This window comes from Copadichromis virginalis, linkage group LG7, assembly GCF_057382275.1.
Source record: "Copadichromis virginalis isolate Kocher_CV1m ecotype Utaka linkage group LG7, C_Virginalis_male_GT1.1, whole genome shotgun sequence".
Classification (NCBI taxonomy): Eukaryota; Metazoa; Chordata; class Actinopteri; order Cichliformes; family Cichlidae; genus Copadichromis; species Copadichromis virginalis.
In genome coordinates this window covers 64,301,860-64,328,525 of record NC_140624.1, presented here as the reverse complement: position 1 = coordinate 64,328,525, position 26,666 = coordinate 64,301,860, and the positions used below count along the sequence as shown (strand labels likewise).

General features: G+C 40.0%; 1 protein-coding gene across 1 annotated transcript in view; it reads right to left on the bottom strand.

Moving 5' to 3' along the window:
* The window catches only part of spon1b (spondin 1b), a 134,569-nt gene that overhangs the window by 27,503 nt on the left and 80,400 nt on the right, over positions 1-26,666 (bottom strand). The window contains exons 7-8 of the mRNA XM_085464736.1: positions 8,660-8,724; positions 5,725-5,926 (exon numbers count right to left, since the gene is read on the bottom strand). Coding sequence (XP_085320862.1) covers positions 5,725-5,926; positions 8,660-8,724 — 267 coding nt within the window. The remainder of the gene's footprint in view (positions 1-5,724; positions 5,927-8,659; positions 8,725-26,666) is intronic.

Genomic DNA, 26,666 nt, shown 5'->3' with positions numbered 1-26,666 from the left:
CAAATATTTAGGGCATGGCAATTACTTGTGGGACAAGAATACTAATCCAATAGCGGCCTATTGTGAATGCATGTCTGTGAAACAGGCGTTTAAAACGGGAACAACATAATTCTTCTTGAGTGAAACAAACAATACAGAAGTGGCTTATTCATAGTAGAATAATTTAAAAAATGAATAGCAACACAATAGCTTTTTGATTTTGATTTTCCATTCTGTTCCAAAATGGAGAGGTGGGGAAGTAAAAAAGGCGTGAAAGATCTTATCGAGTCGCAGATTTTCCCATAAACCACCTGGTCTACAGCTTCATTTCTGTTTGATCTCACCATGCATCATTTATATCCATTCAAACAGACCCTTAATAGGAGATACTTTGTTTCCAGGTATGTGTGTGTCATAGCATGTGTTGCCATGTTCAGTGAGGAGATAAAAACATGTAACAATAATGAATTATTCTCTGTGTTCTCTCAAGTTAACACCGTCCTGTTTTGATGTATTTTAATATATTCAGCACCAGTAAATAAGCCATTAGAGGAGGTACAAAGTTACACTCACATCTCCACTGCAATAGTGTTAATGATTCTCTTCATAACTCTAGCATGGTGACGCTTTGGCGCTGTGTTGGAGCTATGCAGAGCTTTGCAGGTGCACATCTACATGTTAGAGTTGTTTATTGCCACCACAGAAGATGTTAAAATTAACAGGAAATGATTTAAGCTTTACTTTTAATTCAAAGGTTATAGGAATTAGAGCCATAAAAAAAATCTCCACTTTGATATAGTTATACATATATTATATCCAGTACAGGTCCATATTGGCTTGGATGTCGCCCAGATTAACAAGGTCCGCGTCAGGTGTTGAGGAATCAGGACACCCTGATGAGAAGTGCGCTTCTGGAACAAGATGGCATAGGTGGGTAAGAGATGAAAATAGGGTGCTGTTGGAATTTTACTACACAAGTAATCCGAGAGGAACGGGTTACATGAATAGCATGAGTGACCTATGGAATCTTAGACACCCAGGATCCAGATTGACGGCAAAACAACTAGTAGCTCAGTGTTCCAACATTAGGAAGAAGGAACTGCTCTCACAGCTGGAGATTGATGAGGTACAACACAAATGCTACAGCAGCAACCTCCCTGAACAGAGTCCAGTAACCATCACAGTGGCAGACATCCAAGAAAGGCAGGAAGAGTTGGACAGCACCAGGCCCTGACATGGTTCAGCCAAAAACCTACCTCAGTACCACATGGCAGCTCCTGTCAGGCATCATAGTGGCTAAAGGTTGTCAACAAAAGAATTGTGGTTACTGTAACTTATGCATGTTATGTATCTGCTTAACGCAAGAGGGGGTGTGACACCCTGACATATGAAACATTTTAAGTATGCTTTCTAGTGGGGATTTATGCTGAGGATTGTGATGGTGTATTTCTTCCCACACGTGTGTTTAATAAAATCATTGGTTGTTTGTCTCACACCTCAATCACAAATCGGGACAATGATCAGGCACATGGCTACAATACATGAGCAGGGCACAGAAAGGAATTGGCAAGAATACCAGAGGAGCAAAACACTGACTGACCAACCTGTGCACTGCCTGGATTGATTACAAGAAGGCCTATGACTCAATGCCCCACAGCTGGATCCTGGAATGCCTAGAACTGTACAAGATCAACAGGACCCTAAGAGCCTTCATCAGGAACTCAATGGGGATGTGGCGTACAACATTAGAGGCCAACTTCAAGCCCGTAGCACAAGTCAGCATTAAGTCCGGGATCTACCAAGGAGATACTCAGCCCCCACTGCTGTTCTGCATAGGCCTGAACCCGTATGAGATCATTAACAAGACTGGCTACGGATACTGACTGTGGAATGATGCAATCGTAGGCCACCTCCTCTACATGGATGACATCAAGCTGTATGCCAGGAGTGAACGAGACATCGATTCAGTGAAGGTAACAGTCGTCCCAGTGGTAATCGGAGCGCTAGGTGAGCGACTCCCAAGCTAGGCAAGTGGCTCTACCAGATCTCAAGAACAACATCCGAGATCTCTGTCCAGAAGAGCGCAGTCGTAGGAACAGCAAAGACACTGCGCAGGACCCTCAAGCTCCCAGGCCTCTGGCAGAGGACCCGAGCTTAAAGGATAGACTGCCTGCAGGAGCGAGAGGGGATTTTTCTTTTAAATATACAGTGGGGCAAAAAAGTATTTAGTCAGCCACCGATTGTGCAAGTTCCCCCACTTAAAATGATGACAGAGGTCAGTAATTTGCACCAGAGGTACACTTCAACTGTGAGAGACAGAATGTGAAAAAAAATCCATGAATTCACATGGTAGGATTTGTAAAGAATTTATTCGTAAATTAGGGTGGAAAATAAGTATTTGGTCACCTCAAACAAGGAAAATCTCTGGCTCTCACAGACCTGTAACGTCTTCTGTAAGAAGCTTTTCTGTCCCCCACTCGTTACCTGTATGAATGGCACCTGTTTGAACTCATCATCTGTATAAAAGACACCTGTCCACAGCCTCAAACAGTCAGACTCCAAACTCCGCCATGGCCAAGACCAAAGAGCTTTCGAAGGACACCAGGAAAAGTATTGTAGACCTGCACCAGACTGGGAAGAGTGAATCTACAATAGGCAAGCAGCTTGGTGTGAAAAAATCAACTGTGGGAGCAATCATCAGAAAATGGAAGACATACAAGACCACTGATAATCTCCCTCGATCTGGGGCTCCACGCAAGATCTCATCCCGTGGGGTCAAAATGATCATGAGAACGGTGAGCAAAGATCCCAGAACCACACGGGGGGACCTGGTGAATGACCTGCAGAGAGCTGGGACCAAAGTAACAAAGGTCACCATCAGTAACACACTACAACGGCAGGGAATCAAATCCCGCAGTGCCAGACGTGTTCCGCTGCTGAAGCCAGTGCATGTCCAGGCCCGTCTGAAGTTTGCCAGAGAGCACATGGATGATACAGCAGAGGATTGGGAGAATGTCATGTGGTCAGATGAAACCAAAGTAGAACTTTTTGGTATAAACTCAACTCGTCGTGTTTGGAGGAAGAAGAATACTGAGTTGCATCCCAAGAACACCATACCTACTGTGAAGCATGGGGGTGGAAACATCATGCTATGGGGCTGTTTTTCTGCCAAGGGGACAGGACGACTGATCCGTGTTAAGGACAGAATGAATGGGGCCATGTATCGTGAGATTTTGAGCCAAAACCTCCTTCCATCAGTGAGAACTTTGAAGATGAAACGAGGCTGGGTCTTCCAACATGACAATGATCCAAAACACACCGCCCGGGCAACAAAGGAGTGGCTCCGTAAGAAGCATTTGAAAGTCCTGGAGTGGCCTAGCCAGTCTCCAGACCTCAACCCCATAGAAAATCTGTGGCGGGAGTTGAAAGTCCGTGTTGCTCGGCGACAGCCCCAAAACATCACTGCTCTCGAGAAGATCTGCATGAAGGAATGGGCCAAAATACCAGCTACTGTGTGTGCAAACCTGGTAAAGACCTATAGTAAATAGTGACCTCTGTTATTGCCAACAAAGGTTATGTTACAAAGTATTGAGTTGTATTTTTGTTATTGACCAAATACTTATTTTCCACCCTGATTTACGAATAAATTCTTTACAAATCCTACCATGTGGATTCATGGATTTTTTTTTCACATTCTGTCTCTCACAGTTGAAGTGTACCTCTGGTGCAAATTACTGACCTCTGTCATCATTTTAGGTGGGGGAACTTGCACAATCGGTGGCTGACTAAATACTTTTTTGCCCCACTGTAATGTATCAAGTTCAAGCTTGGCAATGTTGGCTTATTAAATGACCATGTACAAAAGACTCTGTTGCCTTGGTTACTGGTTGAATTCATATTATCCTCGCATTTGCTAAACTGAATAGCTTTCTTCCATCTGCTTAACGTCATTTCCCTGCTTACTTTCTCCTACATGTCCACTGGATTATCTAACTAAGACCAAAATGTAAAAAGAAAACCATTTTCTTCTTACATTTTGGTTGAAAAAAAAATTGTATTTGTGGAAGAAACAAAAAACAATAAAAACAGCTTCACTAATGTCTGCAAACACAAAAACTGCAAAAGCATTTTTGTATAGTTTATGAGAAAGTGTCTGGAAGACTACGTTCCTCCATATGTCTGCATGTGGGTGGCAGGAATTCAATGTCTGATGTACAGGACGATGCATTCATTATCTCGTAGTAAAACTTTTACAACAATACATTGTTTTTACCCAAGAAGACATTATCGGCTTGGAATGTGTGCCATTTAAGGACAAAAAAAACCAAAAAAACAGCAGGGTCTAGGCAATGCATAGTTACATATATTACTTGTGTTATAGCCCACATTTTATACAAAGGCTGACTCATACACAGAATAAAAGAACATGGTTACAAAAATAGCTCACTACTGCTCAAAGTTACATGTTTTTAATGAGGAAACTGTATACTTTGTGTATACTTCCTTTTGAAAATGGTGAGTAAATTGACGACACTTTTATTAATGTCCCTAATTTTATAACTTCGAATACACGTGCATATACAGACAAAAACCTTGAATTATATGAATGTGAGTGTCAGTGTCAGTTAGAGCGCTTAGGTAGAGACTATGTGATAAAAGACTAAGAAGAAACACTTCCATGTTTACAAAGTAACAGACGTGAGTTGAAAGAGGACTGGTTCTATGTAAGTGAGGTTTTTGAAAGGTATTTACCACCTCCACTCTGCAGGGTAAGCTCCTTGCTTATTCATGAGCTTGTAAACTATAAATAAATCCCTTTAGTCTCCAAACGGTGGGTTAATATGGATGAGCACCTTTCATTCCAAAAATGAAGAAAACTAAAGAAGTCTCTCAGAGTAACAGACAGGTGAAAGTCGAGAGTGCTGTGATGTGATGAGACAATTTGCTATAAATTCTGTTTAATGCCAGCACAGCCGCACAGCACTAAACCTTCTAATAACAGGCAATAAACAGTTTTATCTCTTAGAATTCACTTGAAGAAATATCTGCGTAGTCCATCTGATCTGGTGTTAAAAATATATGTAAATATTTGGTCTGGTCAGAACATCATGGAGTATGTCTAGAGGTATGCCACAAGCTTGTCTGCTGGAGGTGCAGCGTGCTAAGAGTGGAGCCTACATGCTGGACCCCATGTTGATTAAAGAAAAGTTAAAGATTGATCTGCCACATTTGCCCTCCTGCACGAGCTGATGTTGAGCATTTGATGCTACATAAAAAGGCATATTTCTTAAAGCTAATTGTCCCATAATTCCTTAATGATTCCTGTGGCAGTTTTGTTAAACTGTGACAAATCTTCGACGCCTCTTCTGCCTGTCGCACTTTACAGGTGTCTTCTAGTGGCAAAAACGTTTGAAATAAATAGAAAGGTTCTCCGAGAGTGTTTTCAACCAAGGCCAATGCCTTATTTCACAATTTTAGCGAAAATGATCCAGATACTCAGAAAATTTTCATGGGATGAAATCACCTCAATCGGGGGTGGATGTCGCTCAGGAGGTAGAGCAAATCACTTGCTTATCGTAACGTTGGCGGGTCGATCAAATATCCCTGGGAAACATACTATTCCCAAGTTGAATGTTTGCAAATGTGAGATACACTTACATAGAAAAAGTGCTTGTATGAATGGGAGAATGAGGCATCTTGCTAACCAACAGCAAAGATCACACTTGTAGAATCAGGATACACCACCTCATATGTGACGCCACTGTCAGTGCCTGCATCCCACGGGATGAGGTCTGTCTCCAGTCTCTGGACCCAGCCACACTCCTTGGTACAGAGGTCCTCTCCTGACAGCCCCACATTCCAGTCTGGGCTGGGCCCGAGCATGGTGAGGAAGGACATCAGGTGACGTGTCCGGTCTACGGAAAACTCTGCTGAGGGAGCTGCTCGCCTAGGAATGGTGGTGGAGAAAGAAATCACAGAAGGTAAATAATTCAAAGCATATCCTAAGTACTACTGTAATGGCAGAGCATAATAATCTCATCATTATATCCAACATTCAGCTGTTGCAGTTTCAGTGAAAAACAGCCAGTTTTGATGTCATGACCTCTGATCTATGCTGCACTGCTAATTGCTCGATAATTGAGGCTCTAAAATGTCTAATTAGCGACTGAAAATTGCTCATCATTACATATTCGCTTTGCAAGTCCAAACGGTAGTGAAAGCACTAAAGCTACTCTGATTACAATAAAGTAAGCAATTTGAACTTTCTTTTAAAAAGACAAAACAAATCTTCTTAATTATCATGTATTAGCAGAGACATATGTGCAAACACAAATATTTCAGAATCACCTGACAAGTCTGCAAACAAAATACAACAAAATGAGCCAATGCTTCAGACGCCCAGTGAGTGTGTGGAGGTATAGCTGTGCAAGCATGTGTGCGAATGTTCTCATTAGTAAATATAATAGTGGCACAATATATCGCAAATGACAGACAACGCTAGGAGGGGTAATTAAACAGATGTTTAGTGAAAGATACAGTACATTAGTGTGTGTATGCGTGTGCGTGTGTTCATGCTCATGCAGTGCTGAGGGCTACAATTGTGATAAGTTTCTAATTGCTCTTGAACTAATTCCAAAGAGAGCACAGGATGCCAGAGTGTGGAACTATTCAAGTGAGCCTGGCTTTGGAGAGGCGCATAAAGAAAACCGTCATAAAACAATTACGAGTATGTTTATTAAAATGTATGCATTACATTACAATAGTATCTGAATTTTAATTATAATACAAAGTTCACTGAGTGTGTCAGAAATGAAACTTTTAGCCAACGTTTAGATACTTATCCTGCAAATTAAGAATTTAATACTGCTCATCAGGAAGATTAGCTTTCGTTTTTTTGTCATTTGCGGAGAGGTCACGATGTTTTGAAATTGCCACCTGGTAATCAGTAACAAAGACAGAAATATGAATCTCGTTCCGCTTTGTCTTTTGAAGACAAAGAAGTAAATCAATAAAAACTAATTCTTTGCTGCGTTGCTTCAAACCAGACAGATTATTTTATGCTTTACAAAACAGACACTTTAAAATGATTTTGGCTTGAAGGAACAATCTTTTCAATTGGACAGATTGATTTAGGGCCTAGAAAGTAACATATTTTTATAAATTTACAAAACCAGGCATTTCAACTACAGGAGATGCAAACTGCCCTGCAAAACAACGGTGCACCTACCAACAACAGTGGCCGGAGTTGGCCAAGCCAAAGATACATAAACATGGGGACAACATTTTACATTCAGGAAAAAAAACATGCAAACGGCACTATTATGTCTGGTTAAATGTTCCCTAGCAAATACTGCACGTATAATGTACGAGGAAGTGAGATTAATGGGCTAGTGAGATTTGTCTCCTAATGGAGACTCCCTTTAAACTTGGCTAACTCAACATGATAAATAACGGTAAACACATAACCCAGTCCCAATTTTGGCTTAATATCAGCTCCAAGCACCACATTTTCACTGTTTTCTTTCCTGGGGACATGTTGTAAGACAAGTATATATTTCCTGGTGAAGGAATACACATGCTACCTGGTAAGCCACACATTAGTATCAACACAAATGGAACCTTGCAGCAGGGCAAACTGTATGAGTCACAAACAGATGGTATAAAGGATGGATGGAGCTTCTGGTTCAAAGGTGAAGCCAACATGGAAGTGGCTAAAACCTGACAGCCTTTTATTGGCCACCAGGTGGCGATACCTGTGGCTGCAAAAAGACTTTCAGTCCTCTAGAGCAGCAGTCCCCAATCGGTTTAATGTCAGACAATATTTTCACGGACCGGCCTTTATGGTGTCGCAGATAAATACAACAAAATAAAATGATACGACCAAGGCAAAAACTGTGGTGCTGTATTTTGTAAATATAATAATAAATGCAAATTCACTGTGTAATTGTGTAACTTTATTAGCAGCGTCCTCTTGTTTTGTTTTCGCTTGGTCCAAAGTTGCTGCTTTCATTCTACACTGCTATTAACTAAAGGTAGGCCATCTATCAGCAAGAAGAAAAAAAAAACAATAAATACAATTAATTTCACTTTGATCGAGTGAAGAACTAAATTGATTTCCACTGTTTTGAATTGAATGAATCAAATAGCCTATAATCAATGTTCAAGTTTCGAATTTTCCACTCCAACGTTCAGCTTTCACACAAACAGTAAAATAAATATGTTCACTTGTAAACTCAAAAGATTAAGAATTTTCTGCAACACTGTTCTCTTATTTGCAACCAGTGTTGCTTATTGTTTTTAAATTGTTTGACCTTCTTTATATCGCCTATTGTGTCTGAAGCGCTCCATCTGTCTATTTTGTAGAGAAGAAGAGTCAAACGTCATATTAACCCAGATGATCAAAAAAGGTTTAAAAGTCAATAACTATGTTCAGGATACCCAAGGTCTCTGATTGGGGTTCTTTTTTTTTATCATTTTGTCAGCTAATACAATGTTAAGGTAAATAATAAATAATACACAAATAATTAGGTAATAATAAAGTAAAACAAAAACTTTAATCAAGAATTTGATTTTATGGCTGATGTTTCACAGGTTCAATTTAAATTTTCAATATTTCCAACCACATCTTTCCAAGATGCATCTCACCCTTGAGCAAAACTGACACTGTAGATATACTTACAGGTTGAGAGGCTGCCACGCAGGCCACTGAGCCTTCGTTTTAATGACGGTCAGTACTTCATCTCCCTGCAGAGCGAAAGATAGAGAGACATTTACAAGAAGTCATTTGTCACTAAATGGATGACTGTAAAGGGACAAAAAAGAAACATTGAAAGAGAAAAGGACAAAATTGACAAATTGACATGACTGAGGGTGAGTACTCCCATCCAAGGACAGCAAAGCGTATTCCACTTTTCAAAGGCTTAAGAGCCTGGACAAAGTGTGTCTTATCAGGACAAAATGACTCGATGCTGTCTTATAATAGCTGTCTGTCATTCTAGCACAGAGCCACACTTTATACTCTGTGCAGCACCCACCACTCTCTATAGTCTCTCGGTAGCATTATGGCCACTTTATGGACCGCGCAACACATTATCTATCATAATGCATCTCATCCAATTATTCAGCCAAAAGCAGGAAGACAAATGATGAATTTAGTGTGGCGCAGCACTTGATTAGAACTGAATTGGAAAGTCGAAATGTGCCCTTTCTGCTTTAATAAGAGCCTTTATTGTGTTTTCTCCACCTTCATCTTTTGTCTCTTTCTCCTTAAAAGACAAACACACACAGACACACACCGACACACACACACACACACACACACACACACACACACACACACACACACGCGCGCGCGCACGCAGTAACACACACACTCTTGTTTTCTCCTCACTGCCCCAGGGAAGAGAGGAAGAGAGGAGGCTTTCAAGACGACTGTAGAACCTTCAGTCAACCAGAAAAAGGGATTTTTTTTTGTTTTGGCATATCCCAAACTGATTCAGTTGTGTGTGTGTGTGTGTGTGTGTGTGTGTGTGCGCGCGTGTATCTTGGTCGGTTGGTTGTTGGGTGTGCGGGTGTTTGCATGTGTATGTACATGGAGGAAAACTGGTGTAGAAGCAAGTGTCCATCTTCTCTTGAGAGTCGCCCGGGGCTCTGTGACTTCTTTGGCTTCAGACCCCACCAACCTCCTCTCCCTCACACACACACACACACACACACACACACACACACACACACACACGCGCAGATATTTATATGACTACAAAGAGCCAGAGGAGCGGAAATGCAGTGCCATCTCCAAAAGCTGCCATGATGGACTCAAAAGAGACAGACTCATAAATAGAAGGACACATGAGCCATGAACGGATAACAACACAGGAAGGGCGTCATCCACAGAGACAGCAATAATATATGCGTTTTTTTCATATTTTCACTTGAAGCAAATCTGCTTTTTGTGTTTCTTTCACGAATCCACAGCAGCTCCACAAAGTTCAATTAAAAACAAAAGCTTAGGAGAAAAACAATTTTGTCATGATGACAAAAAAAAAAGTATCTTGATTGTATAATAGACAACAGAATGCTTTGATTTTATCATCCATCAGCATATTAATACACAAGCTCTCCTCGTTTATGTGGCGCTTTCTTCCAAAGTCATATAAGATAGGAAATGATCCATGCTACAGCAGCTTGGTGTGTCACTGAATACATTTTTTCTCTGTTGCTTTAATGAGACACAGAGCAATGACTCATTTCACTTTTCAGTGTCATTTTAGTTTAACTTTAGCTACTGCTCTCACACTGACAGAGGATGGTTTAGGAAAATCCAACAAATCCTCATCACAGAGTCTAAAACAAAACTGCAGTGTCCCCATCAACTGGTAGCACAGAGATATGCAAAAAGGCTTCCATTAGAGCCTTGATACGATGGCAATGGCAAAACTGGACACAGATAACTCTTTTTTAACAGCCTGATAAAGTCTGGATTTGGAAGCCGACTGGGTGGCAATAGAGAAAGCCACAGCGTTTGGGTGCTTTGAGTATTGCCCTTTAATTTGTGTTCGCTCTGTTTAGCTGTGTTTGGGTTTACACACCACAAGCCAAGGAGTACTTTACAAGGATCCACATTTGATGAGTTCAGGGTGACCAAGCCGTCTCACTATTGCCAAAAAAACATGGTGTGTTCGGGTGCCAAGTACAGAGAACTGGAAAAACATTAACACATTTAATTACCAACATTTAGAGCCATTTAGTTTTGGATGATTAGGGACAAGTTATAGACAAAAGTTAGTGTCAGTTTGCAAGCAGACCAACGTTTACAGAAGATTTGAAGGGAGAGAACAACTAAAACGTATTCTTACTGATAAAATGACAGTTTATTTGAGTTGCTGACTGGTTACCAATCAGTTTGTAGAAGATTATTATATCTCTTTTATTGTAAAAGTTAATAAATGCTGTGTAGAACATTTATAAATATGTAAGGTTATTTTAAAGGTAAACCAGACATTTATAAGACTTTTTACTAGTTATTTATCCATGCATACAAAAAGTCGTTGGTTAAGTTTTTCAAAAGATTGGGTTTTTGGTTCAAACATGATGTGTGTGGAGTGAGACTGGTCACACTTTTGCACCTTGTGTGCATCTCTGAGACATCAGCAGCTTGGACTAAATGGAAATGACACAGGGCTCGCTGACCTGGCAAGAGGGATTCTCGTGATCTTGTGAATTGCATAAAGAATTCAGCTGCCTCAGATGGTAATGGGTCAAAATTGTCCAGCAAAGAAGGAAAGAAAAATGCATGTGGCTCATTTTGAAAAGCAGTTTCAGCATCTTTTCATATAGTTTTGCAGACTTCTTATGCCCAACAAGTTGTCAAAATTTCAACATTACATGTAATGTAATGATTCAGTCCAGGCTTTAGGAGACAACAAAGTCGTCTGTGGAAAGGTTGAGGTATTCAACACTGGTGCTGTTTACATAGGTTTTCACACCAAGGAGAAAGTGGGTGAAAGATTCTGTACATTATGTACTTTTTTTCTGTTCAAATGACAGATAATAGGCTACTAGTTCCTAATATGAATAAACTAAACATGACTAAACATTTGTCTATGTTTCATCTTTCTTGTTTAAACATGAGAAACTCAGTAATTACACAATTTATACTTTCAAGAAACACATTCTCAGGATAAACATGATGAAGGCAATTTTCTCTGTCGTTCTTTCACCATCTGCCATTACCAGACACTCTGAATGTTTTGGTTCAATTTAGGCTAAAAGAAACAGCACCCTGTTCTTGTGAAACACTCCCGCACATTTTATGGCAGACCTCAGCCAATATCGCATAATGCAAAATGCTTTGTGGAGGCTCATAGGAGATGCAAATCTTCCTGTAATGGTCTTGTTTGTTTATGGCAATTATTGTAATGGCACAAAATGACTGTGATTTAGTAATGTTTAAATGCACATTACATTTTCACGAATGTTTTCGAGGAGAAGAGAAACAGGAGAACAGAAGGACATGGATTTAGAGACGCTTGTTGGGTAAGGACAGAAAACAGGAGGGAAAGATTCTGGAGGAGGAAGAAGAAAAACGACAAGCATTCGTGAAGTGAGACAAGGAGGATGAAAGGAGAGAGATTTTAAAAAGAGCAAGGCAGGAAATGAGAAGACTGAATTTAATGGTGGAAGAAAATGACAATCTGAGAGGCTACGGACAGGATAGAGCTTAAAAAGAGATGCACACATACATTTAGTTTGATTAAAATGACCTTACCTTCATCACACTTCCCTAGCATAATAACTACTCCCTCCATGCTTGTTTTGTTCTATATTACATTTCCTCAGGTTTGGGAAGCCTTTTAAAAACAATAGCATAAGCTATTTGGGGGCAGGTTAAAGTAAAGACTGCTTTGTTTTATTTGAAATTTGTCACTAGCCTAAATTTTTGGTGATCTTGACCGTGCCATGATCATAAAAGATGGATTTTGCTATTGTAAAACAGCATCTCAGGGAGTAGTTTATTGAGGACTTGAGACACAATGAATCAATTCTCTGCACAGTTAAACTAGGCTGATCGCCATCTGATTCTAGGTACATACCTACAGTTGTGGTCAAAAGTTTACATACACTTGTAAAGAATAGAATATAATGGCTCTACCGAGTGTCCCGTTATTTCTAAAACTCTGATTTTTTTTCTCTGATAGAGTGATTGGAACAGATACTTCTTTGTCACAAAAAACGTTCATGAAGTTTGGTTCTTTAATGACTTTATTATGAGTTAACAGAAAAAAGTGATCACATTTGCGGGGTCAAAATTATACATACAGCAACATGAATTAGCAATTTTGGTGACTTAGAAAGTTGTCAGTGAACTGAGCTTCATAGCATGGCCTCTTAACTTCTTGTGAGTGATTATGAGTGACTACAGCTGGTGACTTCTCTTAGGCCAGTTAAATAGGGCTCATTGGATAGAAACGCCCACAAACGCTACAATGGGAAAGTCAAAGGAGCTCAGCATGGATCTGAAAAAGCGAATTATTAACTTGAACAAGTCAGGAAAGTCACTTGGGGCCATTTCAAAGCAGCTGCATGTCCCAAGAGCAACAGTGTAAACAATTGTTTGTAAGTATAAAGTGCATGACACTGTTTCGTCACTGCCAAGATCAGGAAGAAAACGCAAGCTATCACCTGCTGCTGAGAAAAAATTGGTCAGGAGGGTGAAGAGTCAACCAAGAATCACCAAAAAGCAGATCTGCCAAGAATTAGAAGCTGCTGAAACACAGGTGTCATTGTCTACAGTCAAACGTGTTTTGCATCTCAATGGACTGAGAGGCTGCCGTGCAAGAAGGAAGCCCTTGCTCCAAAAGCGGCACCTTAAGGCTCGACTGAAGTTTGCTGCTGATCACATGGACAAAGATAAGACCTTCTGGAGGAAAGTTCTGTGGTCAGACTAAACAAAAATCGAGCTTTTTGGCCACAATGCCCAGCAATATGTTTGGAGGAGAAAAGGTGAGGCCTTCAACCCCAAGAACACCATGCCTACAATCAAGCATGGTGGTGGGAGTATTATGCTGTGGGGCTGTTTTGCTGCCAATGGAACTGGTGCTTTACAGAGAGTAAATGGGACAATGAAGAAGGAGGATTACCTTCACATTCTTCAACATAAACTAAAATCATCAGCACGAAGGTTGGGTCTTGGGCACAGTTGGGTGTTCCAACAGGACAATGACCCCAAACAGACATCAAAAGTGGTAAAGGAATGGCTAAGTCAGGCTAGAATAAAGGTTTTAGAATGGCCTTCCAAAAGTCCTGACTTAAACCCCATTGAAAACATGTGGACAATGCTGAAGAAACAAGTCCATGTCAGAAAGCTATCAAATTTAACTGAACTGCACCAATTCTGTCAAGAGGAGTGGTCAAAGATTCAACCAGAAGCTTGCCAGAAGCTTGTAGATGGCTACCAAAAGCGCCTAATTGAAGTGAAAATGGCTAAAGGACATGTAACCAAATATTAGCACTGCTGTATGTATATTTTTGACCCAGCAGATGTGATCACTTTTTTCTGTTAACCCATAATAAAGTCATAAAAGAACCAAACTTCATGAATGTTTTTTGTGACAAAGAAGTATCTGTTCCAATCACTCTATCAGAGAAAAATCAGAGTTTTAGAAATAACAGGACACTCGGTAGAGCCATTATATTCTATTCTTTACAAGTGTATGTAAACCTTTGACCACAACTGTATGTCATGTACAGATATGAGACTGCAATTTAGTTGTCATCTAATTTTTGGAAGGAGAAAATTCAAAAGCAGGCAGCAGGAACAAACAGGAATTAGGATAAGTGAGAAACAAGAAGCAAGGTGGCTGGTGATGAACTAAACAGCCGAAAGATTAGGCCGCTGACAGGTGAAGTGACTAACACTGATTATCTTGTTGCAATGGCATCTGTCAAGGGGTGAATTACATTAGACAGCAAGCGAAAAGTCAGTTCTTGAAGCTGATGTGACAGAAGCCCAAAGAAATGGACAAATATGAGAATCTGGGCAACTCTGACAAGGACCAAATTATGATGGAACACCCCCATATCTCAACATGTCAGCATGTAGCTGCTTTGGCTAAATGAGAGGGACCTCCGCAATAGAAGGAAGGTGGTTTTATGATGATGATTGACCGGTGTACACTACAGACCCAGTGGAAACTGTACTCCAACAAACTGTATTCAAGTTTAGTTAAATGCTTAAGTAAATATGTTGAGATGTTCACTGTAAGAAATCAATGTTTTTCTCTTTAATATTTAACTTGTCCGCCTTGGACGCCTACTTTGGGTAACCCTTGTTTCTGTTTTCTGAATTGAATGGTTCAGTCATATTTCTGGCCTGATTCCTGAACAAAATAACCGGGTGTTAGTGAGGTTGACCTCTGCTTATACAGCTTACAAGGGCTTCTCTTGGAATGAGGTGGTCATTAAATGGTCATCAAACCACGTCTTTATTAATATATACCGAGGTGTCAAAGCTCACCATTAAGACTACAGGGGAGGAGGTCAAAACCTATCTTTATGGGGAGAAAAGTTAAGAAAGATTCAATTTTAAGTTTAGTATCCTATTTTACTAACCCCACTAATCCTAAAGTAAAGCGCAGGCTAATGAGTTATAAAAGGTCTTACTATCAACTACAATACTGGAAATCGATGAATCCAGTCTCAGCTGGATTTCATGCATTTGAACCAATAATTCATCAGACATCTCAAAACTGTCAACCTCATGTTGACAGTCATCACTGGTGATAACCCCAACTCTCACCTTAGGCCACCAGAATATTTCATTTTTGTTTTTATTAAATTCTTCTTTCAAGTCTTAGCACTGCAGAACAAAGAAAATAATAATTCTAACTGAAATCCATCAAAAACTATTTTATTATTTCCTCTCTCCAAAAAAGTAGAGTTCGGGTAAAAACAAATAGCGTTAGGACAGGGTAAGAATTTGGTTTATTACCTACGATGACCTCAGAGTGTTCATGGCGATAGTTTTAACAAATGTCACTGGTGTAAAAGTACAGGTCGGTTCTCTCTCTGTGTGTCAGGGCTGAAGACAAAACCGCTTGCTGGTTTGTCTAGACTCTAACTTAATCTATCTTTAAGTTAAATTAAATTAAAGCTATCCAGAAACTAACTATTGTTACACTTTGGCTGATGAAAGCTCCCTCCTACAGTCTTTTCATTAGTAATGCAGGCAACAGAAAGGTAGAAGAGACGCCTTTGGGAAGTAAACAGTTAGCAGGTGAATGAATCTTCTCTGCCACAGCCTTTTGTAAATGAATTAGAGTCTTGCTCTGTTAAGCTGCTAGGGTGGCTAATTTTACCACTTAAAATGAGAGTTGAATGGGCTACTGTACTGAAGTGCCAGGGTAACACAGTATTAGACGTCCACACACATACAGGTTGGCTAAAAACATACATGCAGAGAACTATAATAGTTTTATTACAATACATTTCTTCTTTTCGCCTAATCAACATCACAACATTTTTTAATGTCTTCCACATAGATGCACATTTACTCATCTGTGCAAAGTGTTGAACTGAGAACACACTGTTGGGTGAGCGCTGCTCTGTCAGAGACTCAATGTCATTCGTGTTCTGTCAGACTGTACAGCAGCAGGTGTCACAGCAGTGAAGAAAAAGCTGAGGCCCAGGACACATATTACAGCAAAATTACAAAGATTAGTGAGTGACACTGCTGGCAAACTCTCGGGCACACGGAGCCGAGGCGAGCAGCTTGAGGAAAATAGTGCTGTGACTCACTGCTGTCCATGCGGCATCTGAGCTGTGACAGCAAATATAACGTCTATATCTGGACAATCAGACTGATGGATGGGAAAATGGTGACAGGGTAAAAGCAAGAGACAGCGACGGAGATCTAGAGCGATGCCGACAAAATGGATAAATATAAAAGCAGAGATGGAAGCGCACCCGACGAGCCGGTGTGTTGCATATTTTTACCAAATTAAAAACTGAATGATGAAGGCAGAAATCGAGAACTAATGTTTCCCATTAGGGCAAAAAAAGCTTTTAAAGTCAGTTCAGCCATCAATAAATAAAACAGGAAATAGCCAGGGGTTGAAATGTTTTTGCAGTATAATAATTAAGAAAATCATCCCACGATTGTCCAGAATGGTTTCTGCAGCTTGCATCACAATAGCTCAATGGCCAAGGAGGTTCATAAATGTTCACAGACTTGTTGACATAGCAGAACTTCAACCTTCAGCCTATACGCTGATGAAGGCTGTAAGGTCTTAATCAGTTATGCCAGTCAAGTGTGAAGATTTGATCACTTGATGCACAGGGAGAGATGCCGCAATCTTTGCTCATCCAGTGTCGGGTGTGTTTATGACCTTTTAACCGTTTCTCAGAAAGGAGTTTCAAGTTTTGATTTTAAGCATTGGTCTGCCAATGCATCGTTTTTACATTACATTTTACAGCCACATATAATCATCAGCATCAAAAGAAGACACAAACTTTTATAAGACTTTTTCAGTCTTTAACAAAGACTTAAATTCAGCTTAATTTTATAAATCAATACATATTTAACCAGCAAGCAATTTTGTTGTACTCCTGTACTGTTGTATCAAAATGCAAATGCAACCTTTTTTTTTTATTATTATTATTTTGGATTATGAAATGACTACGATCAGTGCATTCACTTCAGGTACACACACTACTCTCAGATAGCAAAAAGTCATTTTAATATTGCAGTGAAAAAGTGTTTGTCCTGTTTGTTGGCATATTTGTCACATTGTTCAGAAAGTAAGTAAATAAAAAATGCAGTTTTTAAAAAGACAATTTAATTTATTAAGAGAAAATGTTATACAATACAAGTATAGGAAAGAAATGAATCCAACCAGGAATTTCATCTCATTCTCCAACATGAGAGAAGAAATGAGACGTATGTCAGACAAGTCTTCTGGGCTCGGAAGGAGGGGGAGGAGTCAATGAGCTGGGTAGTGTTTGCTGAAGAAATGTCTCTGAGAAGGTTAGGTTGAAGTTAAAGCATGTATGTAAAGCATCTTAAAATAATCTCAGGTTAGGGTTGTGTCTGCTTTCTGCAAGAAAACAGTTGCAGTACCGTAGTTATTATCTGGAGTCACGTTCCTGTCTACCTGTCCACAGCTCCACCAAAACTAGGTGGGATTGCAAAATGCTCCACTACATATATATGTAATGATCAGCTGCCTTTTACAGCTAAAAACAATGCTTGAACCAAAATACATAACCAATCAACTCACAGACAGTTGGGCAGGAACTTGGGGTCATATTTTGATTATATTTTATTGATATTTAGTGTAATTTTCTCACAGACACAGTAATCCTTCAGCACTGATTTCCAAGACAACAAAAAGCTACAAAAGTCCACATTCTGGGGCACGTGGGGCAGAAACAAAAGTCCATGTCCTTTAGGGGATTACTTTTTTTTTTTTTTTTTTTTACACTTTGTTAGTCCTTTCTGAGTTTTGGCTACACAAATTTGCCTCTTTGGATACTGTGATTATGGGTCCATTGACAGTGACAACACCAGCTGAGTAAACTGGTGGAGAGCAGCTGTGCTTGAATTTTCATATTTGTGGTGCAATAAAAAGGTAGAACTGGAGCCCCGTTGATGTGCAACCCATTCATCTTTTTCTTTTTGTCGTCTGCTTGTTTTCAGCCCAGCATCTGCTCTCATTTTGTTGTCAATATATGTTTATTTTTGTATTGTTCAGACAACATACAACTGGTACATCTACCAGGTGTTCAGCTGAAATCAGGTCATGTAAATATTTGGATAATGCAGATTGAACCAGTTGGGTCTGAAAAAAAACAGCCAGTGATATTAGTTGGTAATTTAAAAATGCCAAATCAATCCTACAAAAACAAAAACTAAACTACAAAAAAAATTACGAAAGGTGAAGAAACAAAGATACAGAAGGATCCTAGACTTAAATAACACAATAACCAAAGTGTTTTGAGTAGGATTTTTAAGACTGGAATCAATAAAGATACTTGGTGATTTAAAAATCCAATATAATTTTTATATATTTTTTTTCTTTAGACACATGAATTAGTCCAGGATATTGGTAAATGGCTAATATTGACCGATATAGCCACCCTCCCCATATATAGGCTCTAGTTGCCATGGCGATATTACACATTGTTTGAGTGATAACGTAGTAACATAAAATAATGATCCTTGGCAATATGTGTCCTGTCACTTATCAACCATCTTTGATACACCACCAGCGAGTTATCTGCAAGACAGTCTCTCAACTGGGAGGGAATTATATATTCTGTTACACTATCCAATGGGACACAACTTCTTTTACAGGATCACCAGTCAAGCCTGGTAAAAATAACGTCAAAAGTCACAAAATAGCAGTTCTAAAGGTTTTATTCCCAGCACAACAACACGACTGGTTAACATCCTTCCTACTTGTAATAGTTTGATAACTTTTTAGGGACAGGTGGGACAACCCTCATCTCAGCAAATCAGTTAGTAGTTCAGTACGTAAGTGGCAATTATTGGGAAACGCATTGATGGAGGAAGAGGGCGTACTCTAGAAAGAGTAGCTTGTAGCAGTTTATTTAAAATAAATACATAAACAAAAATAAGTAAGAGCTCATTCATTTTAACCTGCACAAACTGAACTTAGAGTTATTCCCTGTGAACATCATCACTTTTAATTATCCGATCAAACGTTATCACTAAAACATCCATTTCCAATGTGTAAAGTAAACTTTGATGCTCCTACATTTAAGCTGCCCAGCACCCAAAAATGGATCCAGTCAAGCGTAGTATTAAATATCCATCTTTTCTAACTTGATCAAAACACGAATTAGCAGAGGGGATTAACGTGCACGAGGGGAACATTGCATTGTAACTAGAGCTGCAACGTTTCATTGAGCAATTCAAAGAATTCGATAATAAACAATTCTGGACACAAATTCTTTGCTGCGATGCTTCATTTAACACATGGCTCTGTACCGCGCCGATGTATTAAACGATGTAAACGTGAGCATTTCACCCACATTCACGACTAAAAACAGAGCTGCAGAAGTACAAACACTTCAGTACTTGAGTAGAATTGATTTTAGGTATCTGTACTTTACTTGAGTTTCATTGTACTTGAGATTATTTATATATTTTTGCATTTAAGAAAATGTTTTCTTAAAAACATTTATTTGAATGTAGCATGTAAAAACAATCAAAGGATTGAGTTATTTGCAGTTGTTAAACTTTAAAGCACTGTAATTTTTGTTTCTTTTCTCTTTTGAATATTTATTATTGCTCATTAATAACACAATAATTATTAAGAATAAGAATTTCTTATGCGATTACTCGATTAATCGATGGGATAACCAATAGATTATTCAAGTATTATAATAATAAGTGTAACACTTACAGATTTTCGAGTACATTTTGTTTGTCAGCTAGATTGAAACATACTCGTGTGCACAGGACAGAGGCAGACACACAGGCAGCCTGCAGCATTCCTTCCCAAATCCCCTCAGTGATCTCAGTTCTGCCCACTTATCACTCAGCTCAGTTTGGAATGAAGTTTTGTCTGCAGGGACTCTGCGACAAGAGGCTCTGTATTGTCTTTCCAAACTTGGTCTAATAAGGAAAATGAGCCTGGGGACTCTGGGAAAAGGTGTCTAATAAAAAATCAACACTGCACTAATGCAATTACAATTGCATAGGGGCTGTGGAACTGTAACTCAGTCGGATAAAATTCCCAGCTTAGGTCAAAGTGTGGGAACACACACACACACACACAAACACACATCCTCTTCTCACATGCACATGCTGCACAAAACCGCACTCAGGAAACCCATTTTGGTTTTAGGCAAAGGTGAGTGCACGATGAAACAATCTAACCTTTTAGAAACAACAATTCTCATCATCTTACAGGATATATCTTCAGTCATTTCTCAGATATTATCTTGCATACACACACAGTATCTCAGCTCAGGAGGTTATTTATCAACCATCTGCGACGTCGATATAAAGCCATGGGGCATTTCACATCATCTGTCCAATTACATTGTAATTTACTTGTCCCTCAAGCTAGGTGCTGTAATTGTACTATACAATATAGCAACCAGTGTTCCCCTACAGCAAAACCAAGAACAGATTTCAAATAAACAAAGCCAATATCTCCTTTCCCCTGAAGACTCACTAGTTCCAAATCAATCATATAATGTGTTTTTTTCCCCAAGACAACTGATGGACTGTGACAGTGAAATGTTTTGTGCTTTAAATGTTTCTCATTTTAATTTTGCTTCTGGAAAGTTTGTTCATTTCCGTGTACATGTAAAACCCACCATAACTCATATTACAGGAATTTGAGTTAAATTTTAATACTTCACATAAAACACACATATTGGATGTCAGCGTTCAAAATCAAAGTAATGGAGCAATAGAAACCACATTAGAAGTGAGACTTTACGACTGTTTCTAATTGTAATGATGCTACTGGCAAATGTTGTAATGTCAGCACATTAAAACACACTGTTTTATTTGACGCTGCCAATTAAAATCCTGGTGTTAGTACAGAGAAACAATTCCCCATGGTTTAGGATTTATAGGCGTTGGATCTGCTGTGACAGCAAAAACCACACCCACTGTTTTTAAAGCCACAAAATCTAAAATCTGAGGCAATAACCGATAACACTGAGTATCCACAAGAAAGGTTGAAGAAGAAGAGCAAGGGGAAGGGGGTGGTTGACCAGGCAAATTACAGCTTTGGCACAGCGCACTAGCTGGTTTACTGAAGCCTGGAAAAAAATCTCAGGGGACAGAGATTTGTCACATTGAAGAGGAAAAGGTCCTAGCAAGGATAGTAGATTGGGACCAGAACTATCAACCACAAGATTATTTGACGACTAGGCCTCTGAATCATTTTTCTGATCCAGTTAAAGTTGTTAGTTCCATCCTTGTTACTTCTTTTAATTTAAAAACACTAGTAGCTTACTTTGGGCATGTTTGGATCTCAGGAATAGCCTTCTCTGAGATGAATACAAAACTTCCTGTTAACTCAGAACAAAGATCATCTTTTGAAAACCCAACATCCTGTCAGAAGCTAGAACAGACTCAAAAACTCTTCCAGATACATCAGCATATAGGGTTGGCACAACAAACAGCAAAACAGCAACTATCTCAGTTCCCTCCACTTTGGTTTCCTTGTTTCGATCTCACAGCTCCACAGTTAATAACCATTTTGCAAATTATAACATAACCTCATGAGATCAGTGGGTCCCACATTGTAATCAAAGAGACGGCCCTGAAAGAGCTGATAAATGGGCTGTTCCGGTAAACTCTGCAACACAGTTCCAGCTGTGAAAACAATGCTTAATGCGGGCTGGCCCCCAGTCGGAAGCCTTACCAATAATATTAAAACCTAGTGCTGAATGTAGTGTCACATGTAATCTAGAGATGGTTTGACAGAGTAGAGTAGAACAAATGCACTGAATTAGTTAAGCAATCTCCTTTGTCAGAAAAACCCCATTTTCTTTCCACTTACAGTCACAAGGTTGACCCAGAGAACCATATTAGAGACACGCTAGCTGCTTTTAGACCAAACATGTCTGGGTGCTACTCAACTTGAGAAGTCACCTGGGAACTAAATATCTTTTAAGCCTTTTTCTGTTTGCAGACCCTCTACTAACAGGAACAGTGGAATCGTGCATTAGCTGAGCAGCTGCTGGTAAAGCAAAGTCACCTAAGATTGTCCCTTACTTTCTAATCCTTGTGTGGGTTCTCTCCGAATACTCCGGGTTCTGTCAGCCCTGTAATAGACTGGCGACCTGTTCAGGCTGTATGTCGCATTCGTCCTATAAGAGCTGACATAGCAACTTATTTCAAAACTGGAAGGCAAGAGTAAAGAGTTGAAAGCACAGCTGAGTGAAGTAAAATGGCTCTGTATAATTTATCCATTTGCCATGCAAACTACTTAGAAACCAATTTTTTTATTTGTAAATTTGTGACAGTTTTAAGTATACTTTAGTTGCAGTGATGTGTGACCAGATCTAGAATTCACTCAGTGCAAATCACCTCTGGTTGGGCAGTGGTGAACCCTGACAGGGGCCCTAAGTCAGTGAGCATCTCCTTTATCTCTCTCAGAAAAGCATGACTTCCCATGTCTGTCTTCACGGCATCCATAATGTGTAGTTTTAGAGGCCTGTGTGCTCCATTACTATATCCTTCAAGTACTGATGTCAACCCAAGGAACTTTTTAAAAATTGAATTTTTCTAGAATAGGCAAATATTTAAAAACAATAATTGTTATGCTTTCCAGACCAAGTTCTTACTGGTCAGACAATCAAGTCCAGTCTCCATTATTCACCAGTACTGCCTTTGGAGCACTCTGGAGCATTTTTATTAGAAATACGTGAAAATTAACATGGTTTGCTATGAGGTACTGTCCTACAAATGAGTTTAAGCTCCAGATTCTATGAATGAAATTAAGGTATCTTGTTAGCCGGTGCAGTTTATGGATGTAGCTTGTTAATTTTAATCTGTTCTGAATTTTTTCTAATTACATAAAAGTGGCAAAAGCTACAGCACAGAGGCTTCAAAATGCTCATCCACAAACCAGCATGAGACTAGCTGTGTCAGTCTTTTGTACTGTCCAAGATGTCTTTTTACAATCTACTGAGGCTAAAAAGGCTGGCAGGTAGAGTCACTTCACACACTTTGGCAGACTAATTGATTGTTTTAGGAGCAGGTAGGATTGCAGCCAGGATTTTGTTGACTGCAGCCAAAGTGATTTCACATGGGCCTGCCCTCTCCAAACCATTAAGGGCACAGGAAAAAAGGCAATATTTTTTTTTAAAAAATATTTGAAACTGTAGCTTTTCATGACATTTAAACTGTGGTTGCTTCCTACTGGTGTAGCTTGGTATTTTAGAACAAAACCGGCATCACAACAGTGTGATGTTTCAGTGTTTCAGTGCCAAAAATGTTTTTATTTGTGTGTCTATGTTTGTTTGTGTGTTGGTGTGCACATTTCCTGTAACCCGGAGGCCTGGTAATCCATCAAACCCGTGTCAGGTGTAATATGTGACACGTTCACCTGAGGAAACATTGTCACATTAGTCAGTGTGGATCAATGTTGAGTTTTGTCTTGGAAAATCTCTCTGTCGCAAACAACCAAACAGCTACAATTAATAACAGCTGAAGAGCGAGGTTTTTTTACGCCGTGCATGATTTACAGAGCTCCGTGGTAAAGCATATGCACGAGCTTTTATATTTACATGAGCAAAATGCGAGCGAAAGCACACCCACAGATCATCCCACTTTAAAGTGCTAACACACCTATCGTGCCGTTTGTTTATGTGTTTGCCGTGCCATTAACTGTGAGGTAGTTTGGGAAAATGGATGACTACTGAATCAGAAAGGAATTTGTTTTTCACCACCGGATCCACGGAAAAAGAGGAAAACATCAAAACATGTTATGACAGATTAAGAGAAAAATACTTTGAAGCTCAGATGAGAAATTAGATGTTGTCATTACAATAAAAATAAGTCGACTGACATGAAAGCACGTTTGAAAGTGAGTTCTTGCAGTAGCAGAAATGGGGGTGCTTTGGCACGAAGCCTTTTGAATTTGCATTTGAAGTGGATCTGGAAATGACGTTTTAAAGACTTCTATCCATACAAGGCTGCGAGCACTCATCCAAGACACCTCAAAGGCTTTTAGACTAGGCACTCAGGTTTAAATTTGAAACATCATTATCATCAAGATCTACTGGAGATGAGAAGAGAAGAGGAGGGGTAGCCGAGAAGAGGTAGAAAATTTCATCTTATTAACCTGAGTAATTTAGTACCTTGTCTTGTGTAATGGGAGTCTCGTACCATTAGGGGGCTTCTCCTCTTCTCCTGCACACTGTTTGTCCATTTCCCTGTTCCTCTTGGTCCCTGTGGTGACTGCCAATTCTTGCCATATTGTTGCAATCACTCATTTCAAGTAAACCTCAACTGATTGGCTCTTTTGTTTCTGCATTCCGGGGAAAGAAAGGTTCTGACATTTTCTCAAGCTTACAAATGTTGCTTTTAGCATAGTGGGCTACAGATAATTGATCAAAACTGCAATCTTGAACCTTTCCTTAGCTGTAATTTAGGAAGAAGGCAAAGGTCATTATGTGCTCAGCTGAGAACTGGTTCTTTGCTTCTGGCAGCTAAGGTGATTATTTTGAAAGCGCCTCTGGCAGTTTCATTTTGTGCTGTATTATGGTAGACTGAAGGAAAAGAAAGCCCTGACTGACCTGAAAGAAACCTTTTTATATAAAAGAAGGAAGATAACATGCTGCTATTTTTTTAACGCCTAGTTTTTGCTTAAGCATTCAGGATTTAGTATTTGTTCTCATGCATCGTTGCCTTGCTACGATTGGCTGGAGGGGTGGGCAATATTTTCCAGTTACACCACAGCCCTGACGTAGGACTGGGAACCTTACTAAGGTTAACGTTAACATATTTTTTCGGACAAAGCCAGCTGAGACAGGCCGGTGCCAAGGCTGAGATAAACGAGGAGTTATCTCATAAAGAGGAACAAACAGTACTCCAAGAACAGACAAAGCCCAGCAGAAACCTTGAGGAGGAGCTCCATCTGCCCCCACCCGGGAAGAGCCTCAGAAAGGAGAGACATCCATGGCATCTGAGGAAGAGCCTCAGAAAGGAGAGACATCTAAGGCAAGAAAAGGGGTCCCTATTTGCCTCCAACTCTCTCAACAACACCAACGACCAGGACAAGGGACCACGACCTTCCCCAGTCCCCCAAACCCCTGACAGGCCATCACCCTCCTCCCCCTCCCTTTCTCCCTCCTCCCCACACCTGAAATTCACTGAGGAGATGATGGAGCGGGTCAATGCTGGGCTCAGATCTACCCCCCGTCCCAATCCCTTTTTGTCCCCCATAAACCCCCCACCAGAGCGGCCAAAGGTTCGCCATCGAGCCCCACCCTCAACAGAGCAATCGAAGTCACATTGCCCAGCCTCGCCCCCCTTAGTTCCTCTTCATGCCCTGTCTCCGCAGTCTGATGTGTGATGTGTGAAGGGTCCGGGCTGTGAGGATTATGGCAGTGATGACTTTTCCCAGGAGAAGCTGGGACCCTGTTTACTAGAAGGTTTTAAAATTTCTGTACTTTCAGGTGACGGAAGGAGACATGTGGCCTGGTCAAAACACAGAGAGCTGCACTCTAAAAGATCTTTAAATATAGTAAACATACCTTGTGTGCCACAGACTGCTCCCAAACACGAGGGGACAAGTAATACCTCTAAAACACTTAAGTTGGCTTTATTAAACATTAAATCTCTAGCTGGGAAAACATTTTTAATTAATGATTTAATCACTGAGCACAGCCTTGATTTTATGTTTCTAACTGAAACTTGGTTGGACCAAAGTAACAGTGGAGCTGTTCTCATCGAGACGACCCCTCCTAACTACAGTTTTATCAGTGAGGTCAGGGCGAGCAGGAGAGGAGGAGGGGTCGCTGTCTTATTTAATGAATCATTTCAATGTAAGCAGCTATCTCCTGGAAGTTTTCAGTCTTTTGAATATGTGGCTTTACAGCTGAAGGCCCCATCCAAAGTTGTGTTTCTTAATGTTTACAGGCCTCCCAAATACTGCACAGACTTTTTTAATGACCTCAGTGAACTGCTGTCTGTGATCTGTGTTGATTTTGACTGTGTAATTATTGCTGGGGATTTTAACATCCATGTGGACAACCCTCAGGACAAAGGGACTAAAGACCTGAGTAACACTCTGGGCAACTTCGGGCTGACTCAGCATGTAACAGAGGCCACACATAATAGAGGACACACTCTTGACCTACTGATCTCCAAAGGCCTGAGCATTTCAAAGGTTACTGTGTCTGATGTGGGCCTGTCTGATCATTACTGTGTTTTCTTTGAAAGTAAAATCTCAGCCCACACAAATATATCAACAACAATGATCACAAAACGGTGTATAACTGAACACAGTAGTGCAATTTTTAACCAGGTCTTCCCATTAACACCTGACCTGCCCAGAGGGTCAGTCAATGAGCTCGTCAATAGCTTCAATGCTAACATGTTAAATGTAATGGACACTATTGCTCCCATTAAGGTGAAGGTTATCTCTGGAAGGAAAAAGTCTCCATGGAGAAACTCCACACTGGTGAAA